The following is a 12,987-nucleotide window of genomic DNA, read 5'->3' as shown; positions in this document are numbered from 1 at the left end:
TTGTTAAACATTGAAACTTTTATTTTCAACACTTTCCGTTCTTGACACCTTTGGAAGTGGCTTAGTGAGTTGCATTGAATGGTGAGACATAACGGTACCTTCCCCCCTCCGACCTCCCACCGGTAATGATGGTCAGTGTGAAAGGAATGGCTTGGGTATTGTAGGGATGCTTTATATTGCTGGTGTGGGGTGGTGCCAACCTGGCGCATCATGTGACAGCCAGCATGTAGATCATAAAGTGAAGTAAATCTGGCCATGGTGAGGCCATCACTGGCCTCCCGGGCAGCAATGTGCTCGAGTGCTGATGCCCTCTATCCTGCAGTGAAGGTTGGTGTTTATTTTGGTGCTACTGGTGTGCCTGGTACTACTGATGTTGGGGCTGATTGTGGTCAGATTCAGAGGACCAAGGTGAGACTATATAAAGGGCACCCTAGTTGATGGAATAGATGGCAGGTGAAGTAGAGATGACAGAAGCATTCTGTCAGTGGAGAGAGTTCTTCCAATGAGGTGAGAGTGAGTGGAAAGTGGAAAGTCTGCAGAATCTGTGCTGGAACTAGACTGAGAAACCGCTTGTGCCTGAAGAAAGTGATGATCTGTCAGGTGGGAGGTTTTACTCTACATTTGAAGCTGTCAAGTACTCAGCTGGATTAATGGCCACTGAACTCCCGCCTCAGCTTGACAGACGTGGTCCCCGAAGAGCGTGGTTCCCATAGCCATGAAGTTAAAGCTAAAAAGAAAGCTACAAAGGCCTGTTAATGGTCAGTTAAGTACATTATAATGAGTTTAATTGTGTCGTCCACCACTGCCTGTTGGGTCTGCTCAGCGCTGACAGATCCGACATTGGAAAAGCGTGTTGCAGCGGGATAACAGTGGGTTCCCAACCCACTATTAAAAAAGCCACTTTTCCACCGCTGATCCCGCCCGCTGACAGAAAATTGCAGCCCATTACACTCAGACTATTAATGAAAGTACTACAACACACAAGATTCAATGTGTGGCTTTAAGTGTCAGCTGTGGCTCAGTGGGTAGCACACTTGCCTCTGAATCAGAGGTTTTTGGGTTCAAGTCCCACTGCAGGAACTTGAACATATAGGCCTTGAAATTCTGGCCTCCCCAGGTCCGTACAGAGTGTGATGGATCCGGGAAGGCATCGGAAAAGCCGGTTTGCCAGCATAAAAGTTTTAAAACATTAAAATGTGTTTTCAAATTTTATTTTTTATGTTAAAAACCTTGCCCACTAAGATAAGTTTATTTCAAACCATAATTATCCCCCAAAAATTTTAAATTGGAAAAATATATATTTTTTTATTTTTTATATTTTTTTATTAGTGTTTTTGGGGGGGTAGTGTTTCTCATTCATAATAATGAGAACACCTACTTACGGAGTTCCCATTATTATGAATGAGAATACTGTACCTTGATTGGCTGTCCAGTGTCACATGACTCCAGTTTCTCCCGGCGCATCTGCAAGATGTGAACGCACTCCTGTGCGCAGGGAGAGGAGGCCTCCGACCGGGATCGCTGGGGAGTGCAGCAGGAAAAGGTAGGTGCTGATCTTTTTAACTATTTTCTGGTGAGCAACCGCCGGAAGCCCAACACCGGGATTTTAGTCCCATTAATCTAGGCTGACACTCCAGTGCAGTGCTGAGGAAGTGCTGCACTGTCAGAGATGCCGTTAAACCAAGGTCCTGCCTGCCCGCTCAGGTGGATGTAAAAGATCCCATGTCACTACTTCAAAGAAGAACAGGGGAGTTATCCCCAGAGTCCTGGACAATATTTATCCCTTAATCAACAGAAACAGATTATCTGGTCATGATCACATTGCTGTTTGTGGGAGTTTGCTGTGCGCAAGTTGGCTGCCGTGTTTCCCACATTACAACAGTGACTACACTCCTAAAGTACTTCATTGGCTGTAAAGCGCTTTGAGACATCCAGTGGTCATGAAAGGCGCTATATAAATGCAAGTCTTTCTATGGATTCCTGTACTGTTCCTTAAACTATGCCTCATTTGCGGTAGTTTCAAATCACCGGCCAAGGGAATCTCTAAGAAAGAAAGATCAGTTACACATTCTTTTCAAACTCAATTATACTGGTTGTCTGTTTTTAAATTAGCAAAATGGCTCACTTTTTTGTTTTATCTAGTACAGCATGCCTGACAAATGATCCGAAGAACTCACTGACGATTGCAACAGTGCCATCAGAAAGCAATTAGAAGTACCTTGAATGTTAAACTGCCTCAACCCAAGGCAGATTGCCCTACTGTCATTGCATAATGGTGTTTATCCTGCTGACGACTGCTGGACGGACCACCGCCTAATCCGATCCATCATTGACATCAGCATAGCTCCAAAGCGGAGGGGGCAGCAGAAGCAGTGCCGCAAATAAGTCAATGCCACGGCACTTAAGAACCCAGCTAAGAGGGGCCTATACAATCAGCGCCTTACAACTAACCTGGCGTGCCTTGATGACCCCGAGATGCAGAATGCCCACAATGCTTGATCTGCCCTCCAGGCCTCCATAACCAGTGCCTGCGACGAAACGCTCGATCACTCAACCAGAAAATACCAGGACTGGTTTGATGAGAATGATCCAGAGAGCCAAGGGCTAATAGATCGCAAGCGCAGGGCATTTCTGAGCCTTAAACAACAACCCAACTCTGGAGCACCAAAGCAGCATTACAGACGGCTCAAGGCTGAGGTCCAACAAAAAACCCGGACCTAAAGAACAGATGGTGGATGGAGAAAGCACAGGAGATACAGCAGCTGGCCAACAGCCATGATGTGCGAGGATTCTTCATCGCAGTCAAGGCCACCTACGGTCCAAACACCCAAGGCCCCACCCCACTGCTGGCCAAGAATGGGGAAACACTCCAAGGACACCGAGGCAGTCAGAGCCCGCTGGAAGGCGCACTTCGAAGATCTCCTCAATCGAGGCTCTGCCTTTGACCCGAGTGTTCTCGACTCCATCCCGCAGCATGCTACAGGAGAGTGGGTATTACTACAGCCCTGTAGATCATGAGCTTAGTGGCAGTTGAGGGCCTGGTCCTCAAACACTCTTTTCCTCAGGCGTCTGAAGGCTGCACTGGCGCACTGGAGGTGGTGTTGGATCTTGTCGTCAATGCCTGCTCTTGTTGACAGGCGGCTCCCGAGGTATGGGAAGTGGTCCACCCTCCTGAATGGTTCAGAGACATGGATCATGTACAGTAGACACCTCAAGTCGCTGGAGAAATACCACCAACGATGTCTCCACAAGATCCTACAAATCCCCTGGGAGGACTTACGCATAAACATTAGCGTCCTCAACCAGGCCAACATCCCCAGCATTGAAGCACAGACCACACTTGATCAGCTCCGCTGGGCAGGCCACATTGTTCGCATGCCTGACACGAGACTCCCAAAGCAAGATCTCTACTCGGAACTCCTTCATGGCAAATGAGCCAAAGGTGGGCAGAGGAAACATTACAAGGACACCCTCAAAGCCTCCCTGATAAAGAGCAATATCCCCACTGACACCTGGGAGTCCCTGACCAAAGACCACCCTAAATGGAGAAAGTGCATAATGGAGGGCGCTGAGCAGCTCGAGTCTCATCGCTGAGAGCATGCAGAAAACAAGCGCAGGCAACTGAAAGAGCGTGTGGTAAAACTGTCCCACCCACCCCTTCCCTCAACGACTATCTGTCCCCCCATGACAGAGTCTGCGGTTCTCATATTGGACTGTTCAGCCACCTAAGAACTCATTTAAAGAGTGGAAGCAAGTCTTCCTCGATTCTGAGGGACTGCCTATGATGATGATGATTATCACAGGCTTTAAAGCTGCATGTACATTTAGATAGTGAAACTGGCCTCTAGTCACAACAAAAGTATGGCGTTCATATCTTGAAGTTATTATGAGATAAAGGTTTAGTGATTGTAAACAGGCATTCCTTATTCTATATTTATTTTGTCAGGCTGTCTGCCATCACAAATCATAATCACTTTGCCAATATGTCGGATAAAACAAAAACAAGGGTGGATTGGTTGCTGCATTATCATCTGTGATTGTCAGTCACAAAAGCCAATAAAAACTAATTTTCCGGAGTGTCAGTGGGCAGGATTGGTGGCGGGTCAGGTGGCAGTCTGTCACCGCTGAGCAGACCTGACAGGCAGCAGTGCGCAACCCAATTAAACTCATTATAATCTACTTCACAGACCCTTAACAGGCTTTTTTAACTTACTTTTTAACTTTAACTTTATGGCCAAGGGAACCACGCTGTTCGGGGTTCACGCCTGTCACCCTGAGGTGGGAGTTCAGTGGCCATTTCTCCAGCTGATTCCTTGACCGCTTCAAATGTATAGTAAAAACTCTCACCTGACAGATGATCACTTTCCTCAGCCACAAGCTGCTCCTCCCTCCCTGCATTTCCAGAACAGAATCAACAGGCTGCACATTGTTTCCACCAAAATCTCCATCCAGTCTCACCTCATTACCTCTCTCACCATTGACAGATCGCTTCTGTCATCTGTACTTCACCTAACATCTATTCAATCTGTACTTTACCTAACATCTATTCCATCAGCATGGGTGCCATTTATACAGTCTCACCTTAGTCATCAGAATCAGAGCACGATGAGCCCCCAACACCAGCAGCACCAGGCACACCAGCAGCACCAACAATACCACCAACCTTCTCTGCAATCACCTGATGCTGCGCAAGACAGAGAGCATCAGCACATGACCACATTGCTGGCCGGGGGCCAAGGATGGCCTCACTATGGCCACATTTACTTCACTTGATGCTGTACACCCAGGCTGTCACATGATGTGCCACGTTGGCACTTCCCCACACCATAAAGCATCCCTACAATGGCCAAGCCATTCCTTTTACACTCATCACCATTACGGGTGGTACCGTTATGTCTCACCATTCACTGCAACTCACTAATCCATTTCCAAAACTGTCCAAGACCGGAAAGTGTTGAAAATAAAGATTTCAATGTTTGACAGCACATTAATACAAACTTTTCGCAAACATTGGATAAAACACCTAAGTGGCTACCTATGTGCAGGAGTAGGGCAGGGAGGCAGAGTGATGGGAATGTGATGAGAGGCACAAGCAGGATGAGGTTGAGTTTGGCTTTGTACTAATGTTTCATGATGTAATGAGAGAATTGAAATTTTTGCCCCACTGTAGCATGGTCCCCCTGATAACATCACTGCTTGTGCCCTTCTGTACAATGTGCAACCAGGCTATTTTGGTCTCCTGGGAAGGTCTCTTCTGTCCATCGAAAGGGAAGAGGACCTGGCTGTGTGCTCTGACTCCCTCCATGAGCATATGGAGGGAGTTATGGGAGAACCTGGATGCAGCCCTGCACTTCTGTGCAATGCTCGTCAATGTTTGCAGCACCTCAATACAGCACAAATGTCAAAAGAAATGCGGCCATCACGCATCAAGAATGACGTCACCGGACTTGCATCCTCTAATTGGACCGGGAAACGCGATGGCCGGGCTTAACAAGCCCGATTAACTAATTTCATTTTGGACAGCGGGATGGAGCCAGCAGTGGGGCCGTGACCTGTCACCGATATCGCCCGCACCAGACCCGCCGTGGTAAGTAAAATCCCGGCCTAAGAGATTGAAACTTTAGAAAGTTTGAAACAGAACAACTTGAATCTCTATGGAATTAGGATTCCATACATCCTGTGGATTTCCCTAATTGAACTGTAAGCAAATTTTGCTTTAACCTGGATAACCCTACAGATGACCTAATTTATTCAGACATCATCAGGCTGTGTGGATTACCAAGAAAACACTTTGTAGTTTTGATTCACTTGGCATCAAAAACTTATCTGAATACATGCATGATGTGACCAGGTACTGAGAGTGCCGGAATCTGTAATCCATACCCCAGTAAGAGTCAGCAGCTTTTGGAAATAGAAGAAAAGAGGAGTGTATTTCTAATAGTTTTTGTATTCATTCTGCATTGTATGGGAACAGGGAATCCTCAAAATGGACACCAACAAGTCTGTTCTAAATGTACATAATTAAAACATCTTAATGCCACATGTTTGGAAAATGTTATTCATGAGATGTACAGTTGATCATATTTCAAAACAGCATAATACTATGGAAAAGAGAAACTGAGATGGCAATGATAAAAATTGCTACCCGGCAGTTACCAGGACAAATCATAAGGCAGACGCCATGCTTTCTGTGGAAAAAAGGATGTCTGCTCTCAATCAAGAATCTGAGTCATGACCACATGTCCATTGCCTGCAATAAATTTTAAATGAAAACATGTGCAACAATATCTAACAGCAATACAGGGAAGTTGCATCCTCTCGGCTTATCGCTGCCAGAGTACTTGTACATGAGCTACACAAGGATCAACTGACACACACGCTTTTTGCAAGCAGCTAATGTATATAAATATACATGTTTGAGAATGGAGTCAGAGTTAAAACAAAAAAGGCCTAGATGTAATGTAAATAACCACAATGCTTTGCTTTCACAAGACTGATTCTATGGCATAAGGTCATTATTTTTTTAATAATTCACGGGATGTGGTCGTCGCTGGCAAGGCTGGCATTTATTGTCCATCCCTAACTGCCTTTGGGAAGGTGGTGATGCGTTGCTTTCTTGACAGCTAGGCTATTTCAGAGCGAAGTCAAGACTTAACCACATTGCTGTGGGTGGGTCTGGGGTCACATATTGGCCAGACCAGGTAAGGACAGCAGGTTTCTTTCCCTAAAGGACATTTGTGAACCAGATGGGTTTTTACGACAATCCGGTAGTTACATACTGAAGCTAGTTATAGTATCTCGACTTCTACTAAGGATGAAATAAATTAGCTCAGCATAATCAGGAACGGTAGCATAGTGATCATGTTACTGGATTAGTAATCCTGAAGCCTGGACTAATCTGGCAACAAGACTTCAAGTCCCACCATGGCAGCTGGGGAATTTAAATTCAGTTAAATAAATCTGCAATAAAAAGCTACTATCAGTAATGGTGATGATCCTTGGGCTGAGAAGGAGGGTGGGGTTGGAATCAGCCAGGTTTCTCAATCCTGATGCTATCTAATGACACCTCCTGGACAAAGTTTGTATGTGGACTCTGGGTGAGAATGGTTTCGGGCTCAGCTATGATACCCTCCTTGATAAAATAGCTTGTTTAACGTATGAAGAATTTAGGCGGGATACTGGTGAGACTATCAGTATCTGTGGAACTGCATCCTGGCAAAAGGCAGTTCTTTCATGATAGGAAAGAGGGGGAAATAGATGAGAATTTTTTTTTAAAGAAAGATATCCCAGTGGTAGAACGCATAGGAGCCAAATCAAACAAACACCAATAGTACCACAACCAATATAAGATTCACAAATTCCAGCATTCTCTGGATGAAAATTGGAGATGCAGTCAGACTGGCAGGTTTCTCCACATCTCTGGTCATACCCCAGTTGAACCAGTCTGGAAACGATCTGGGATAGCACAAAGGCTATGGCCAATATTGACATCTCATCAGACCCACTCTCTCACCTGTTGGACCCATCCCCAGAGATGCCAAGGGTCACCTGATGCTCAGATTCGGACAACTCACTACTAGAATGATACAGAAGAAGGCGGCCAATCAGCCCATCAAGCTTGTGCCAGTTCTTTGATAGAGCTGCTCAAGTAGTCCCATTCCCATGCCCTCACCTCATTACCCTGCAAGATTCTCCCTTTCAAGTATTTATCCAATTTCCTTTTGAAAGTTATTATCGAGTTTGCATTCCAGATCATAACAACTCGCTGTATAAAAACATTTCCCCTCATCTCACCTCTTTTTTAAAATCACCTTGGGGGGGATTTTAACCCCTAAAAACGTCAGGTTTGGTTCCGGGTGCGAGGTTAACTATCTGACACAGGAACCCAAGCCGCCTCGAACCCGCCGAGTTCCGGTTTTAATGGAGGCGGGAATGAGGGGTGGGTGACAAATCTGCTCACAGGAGGTGGGATGGTCATTTCAATATTTTAATGAGGCTGTGCACCTTCATTTTAACGTGATTCTATTTTTAACCACAGTAGGCCGTGTTTCCCGGCAGGTGAAAGGAGATGAGAAGGACTGAATCCATGAGGTAAGTGCCTTTACTGCACTGCTTGTGGGCCAGGAGGAGCAGGAGTGTTTACTCCAGGCCCAACAAGTTTCCCAGTAAACACCCTACCTCTGCGATCGGACCCCACCCCCGCACCCCACCTCCCGGCCACCATCTGCCCGCCCCCCCATCCATCCATGATCGAGCCGCCTGACCACCAGCCCCTCCTCCCTCCCACCCCCATGATCTCTCCCATCCTCCCCACTAGACCTACCTGCACTCAGCCTAGTTTGGCTGCAGCCTTATGTTGCAGGATTTCCTGCCAGACCAGCAGCCGGCCTAAAAATTGCAGAACTTTTGGGAAACCCGTACTTCCTGACCTCAAAACAGCGCGCCCCCCCTCCCCCTCCCCCGCTCCCTCCCCGAATCGATCTAATATCCAGCCCCTTAAATTTATGTCCTCTGGTTACCAACCATTCAGCCACTGAAAACAGTTTCTCCTTATTCCCTTCATCAAGACCCATCATGATTTTGAACACCTCTATTAAATCTTCCCTTAACCTTCTCTACTAGTGGCAATATGATGTATTGCTTCCACCGTTCCTTATCACCATAGACATATGAATATGTGTAATATACAGGCCTCCATCTAGAACTAGGAAAATACAAAAGCAGTTTGGATCCCCTTTCTGGAGGCCCCTACAAATCTTCCTTCATGAACCGCACAACCCACCATCGCAAAAGACGGGCAAGCTGCTGCCAGATGGAAGATGAAATCACACCACCACCCCTCTCCCAAATGCATAAGGAAAGTGACTCAGCCCAATATTGCACCAGTGTCTAACTGCCCACCTAACCCCATGATAGAAAATTACTGTACAAATAAATATGCGCAGCTATGCCATCAATACACCTTCCTTTACATGCTGTATTTAAAAAAATGTACGACTATGCCCAAATATCAATTTTTTTTTGCATTGTCTGAAACCTCAGTTGTTTGTGAAAAATAAAAGAAGAAAATTGATGATGAAAGGGCAGTACGCCAAGTACAATGTCGTGTCTGATATTCATATCATAGCCAAAAGGAGCTATTGCAAAATATGTATTGAAGGGTTTATTTGTCCCTGTTTTTAAAATTCCAAAACAGATCACACATTTGCTAAATTACCCAATGTGCTTCTTTAACTCTGAAGCTATTTACTAAACACTCGAGGCTAAATATTTGCTTTCTTAGCACCACCTGTTAGCGCCCAGAGGGCGGCGCCAGTGGGCCGCTAAGTACTTAGCCCGAGCGCGCTGTTAGTGCCTGCCGCAAAGTTCATTGGTGGTTTAGTGGCGGCGGCATCAGTTAGCGCCACGCACTCTAGTGCCACCACTTGGTGAGGTCATGAGTGTGCAACATTAGCACTGCAATCCTGAACTTCACTCCTTTCGCCTGCCGTAGCGCCTAGCGCTGTCGCCGACAGGGAGAGCAGGCGTTCCATGGAAGCTCCCGGGCGATATTATAAAGCAGGAGCAGGTTGGTGTTCAGTGTAAAATATTTTTAACATTGCTGTGATTGTGGGTTCTGACATGCTGCTGCTTATGTTTCCAATGCTCCCTTCAACTTTCTCTCATTTTTCGGATGGTCCAGTTGACCTCCCCTTTAGGTGCGAGGATGCCGTTTTCCTTGCGCCAGACCTTCATTATCCCTGCAGCACTACTGCCCCGTAGCGCACCAAGAGTAGGATGGAATACTTCCCATCGCGCTCCACTTCACTGTTGGGGCGCTAATAGTGAATATCCTGGTTGGAGGTGGAAAACATCGCCCGATGCTAAAATTAGCACCCAGGCGGTGTCACTGCCTCAAACTGGGCTATAACCAATTTTTAGCCCTCAGAATTTAAAACAGATTAGGCAATGCCTGATTGTTGGGAACTATATTGTTCTTGAAATGCTTTTAGTCTTACACTACAAAATTGACTTTTTTTAATTGTGCTTTGTGGGGAATATATCTATAATTTTTAATCCTGAATTGATTTTGTTTTCATCAAGGCAAAGGTGTTAGTTCTGAATCTCTGATTTTCCTCAGGATTCTAAACAGTGTACATTGATACATGGAGACATTTTTTTAATAGAAGTCATCATTTCCCTTTAAAACATCTAAAGCAGCAATCAAGAAATAATTGACAGCAATTACTCAGTTGCTTATTTTTGTGTGTGCCTTGTAATTTTAGTCAAAACCACTTTGAAACAATACAGAAATGAAACTTAGGCATTGTCTTAGTGAAACCTGGTATTCAAAACTGATGAGCAAACAAACAATAAATGCAATCCTCATCCACCTCATCCTTGCTCCACCACAACTTGCTGTTTTCTGCCATTTCCTCGGCCTTACATCATACACCATATGTATAACATTTGTGCCTGATCATATTGTCTTTCTATTCCAGTTTCAAGTATGTTTTTAAAACATATTTGCATTTAAACAGTTATCAAAAAGCAAAACACATCTGGTGCCAATCAAAACCATGGCACATGACAAAAGGACGTAACTGTGTCACCCACCGTGGAGTAAGCCAGTGGTTCACATACATCAACAACAATTCTGTGAAGAGTGGTGTGAAAATAAAGTTGTGGACTCAGTGATGACAAGGTGAGACAGACAGTTCCAAGTAACTACTGTACTTGGATTAAGTGTAGTTTAAATCCACTGCTGTTGAATAACCCTCTTACAGGCCACATGTTTCCTCCAGTTACAATGAGGTGCTACAAAATCATATCCAAACTTTTTTTTGTTTGCGATTTAGATTTTTTTTTAAACAAATTACACAATGGGAATGACAAGCATTTCAAATTGGATATGTGCCACAAAAATTTAGCATTGTTTAAAATTGAGAAATTTACTTTCCATATTGTTTTGTGCCAGTGAAAGGGTTAATATATGATTACTTGAATAACAGTGCACCTGTATTATTATAAAAAAAAACTTGTATGTAGCAGTTTTTGAGTGAGCCCTACCAAGAAGACAGTCGAATGAAGTGAAAGAACATATTCAGCCCCAAATTAATCCATGTTTAATCAAGAATACAAAGGTACTGAGCATGCATGAACCACACCGCATTTAGCATTAAGCTGGCCCCATCCACTGCCAATCTGCAGGCTGCATGGTCCAAAATCATTATGGTTTAAGACCATCCAGCAATGTTAAGGATCAGTTAAATTATGGCCAAGCGAGTTTCTCTAATACCTCTCTTTAGAAACGATGCCGTTCTCTGGATTATTGCAAGCCCTAATGAAGGAAAATGAATGAAAGTACATGTGAGGAAAATGAAATCATTTTTTAAAAGGTTTTGAACTGAGATGTTGAGAAAGTGCAATGTTGTAGAATTTACCCTGTCTCTCTCTTGTTCTCTCATATATCTGTATAATTTATTTATTGAACACAGGAATTCAAAACTCATAGCTTGTTTTGCCAACCTGTTCATATGATACATAAAAAAACCTATTTTATTGTACATACATCAGCTACACAGAAACCATGTTAACTTTTTTTCTCTAACACTGGTACGATACAATACTGCTCTAAGGGAATAGAAATTTTAACTCTGGTCGAGGACCTACATATGCTCCAAACACATCAAGATGGAGTTTCGAATGACCAGTCTGAAGAACCAAATGTGGGAACATGCATCGAGTGTAAAGGTTTGCACTATCTGTACCATGAGTAGAATTTTCTTTTGCTATCAATTCAACTTTTAGCTATTTTTGACCGATTTGTGTCAGTGGAGCTGTAGCTTTATTTAAGGATTTTTCATTGCTTTACCTCATAGTTTTAGTGCTTTCCTATGGTTTGTCTCTTCTGCCGACATGAATGACATGGTTGGTCACCTCATTTCCAAAATATGGAGAAAATTATGCATTTTTCAATATACAGCACAATCTTCTGAGATGACAAACCAAATTATTCCTGTTTTCCATATGTTGCAGATGAATTTCTTTATGAGGAAAAGTACCTTGTCAATGAATCTTTCCTGAGAACTGTTTAATAGGGGTAATATTCACCTCTTGAATGGTAATCTGGAGGTGTGGATCGCCTGCCTGTTGTAGGCCCACTTGATTTCTATCCCATTGATTTCAATGAGATAACACTCTAGCATGTTCTATAATGGGAGGGCGATCTGCTCCTCCAGATTACCCCCAATGTTTTTAAGAAAATAAACATATTTCCCTCATTGCATTGTATCCATCCTGATCCCTCAGATTTGGTTGGTCCATTTTGTGGCCTCCACATGGATGAATCCCTCTCCTTCTTCAATCTCTCTTATCGTCATGTTCAACCATAACAATTGTCATTCAGTATTATACACAGATAGAGATGGAAGACTGTTAATAACTTTCCCATCAGATGTTTTAACATTTGTTCCCATTTGGGTAGCTACCCCACCCACATTTTATTTTAGTGGATTACACGGTTTCAAATGTTTGCTCAATGGCATCTTTGGAACTTCTACAGGAAGTCTTGCCAGAACTTTGCTATTACTTATTCTTACACCAAATAGACAGCTGAACGAGCAAATTCAGGAGCCTCAGTCCAACAGAGGGTACATTTACACTGCAATGGTAGCATCAATGAGAAGGGGTTTTGCATTAACTTATGATGCAAATCCAGAGTAGGGACCTGACCAGGAGAGGGAAGTATCACACTTCTTCACTCCAGTCAGGTCAAGCCCTAACTCTGGATTTACATTACAAAACTGCAAAATTGCTTTGCATCAACACCACAATTATTATGTAAATGCACACAGAGACTACCTCAACAATCTAAAATGAATCAATTGAAACCCAGACGCTGCATGAGAACACACAGTACATATCTCTAAAACCCACTTGTATCTTCTAGCTCTATATTTTGCGTGATTCATTTTAGCTTTGTGCAAATTAAACTGATTAGATGAC

The 12,987-nt window shown here is 43.9% G+C and overlaps 1 protein-coding gene across 3 annotated transcripts in view; it reads right to left on the bottom strand.

Annotated features, from left to right (window-relative positions):
* The window catches only part of sh3pxd2b (SH3 and PX domains 2B), a 400,707-nt gene that overhangs the window by 55,798 nt on the left and 331,922 nt on the right, over positions 1-12,987 (bottom strand). For 2 of the 3 annotated variants that reach the window (XM_070878439.1, XM_070878441.1), the window contains one exon: positions 11,279-11,320. The exons of the other annotated variant lie outside the window; for it this stretch is intronic. In XM_070878439.1, coding sequence (XP_070734540.1) covers positions 11,279-11,320 — 42 coding nt within the window. The remainder of the gene's footprint in view (positions 1-11,278; positions 11,321-12,987) is intronic. 3 annotated transcript variants of the gene reach the window in all.

Source organism: Pristiophorus japonicus, chromosome 4 (genome assembly GCF_044704955.1).
Source record: "Pristiophorus japonicus isolate sPriJap1 chromosome 4, sPriJap1.hap1, whole genome shotgun sequence".
NCBI classification, from domain to species: domain Eukaryota; kingdom Metazoa; phylum Chordata; class Chondrichthyes; family Pristiophoridae; genus Pristiophorus; species Pristiophorus japonicus.
The sequence above is the reverse complement of the archived record's forward strand: the minus strand, read 5'-3'. Positions and strand labels throughout refer to the sequence as shown.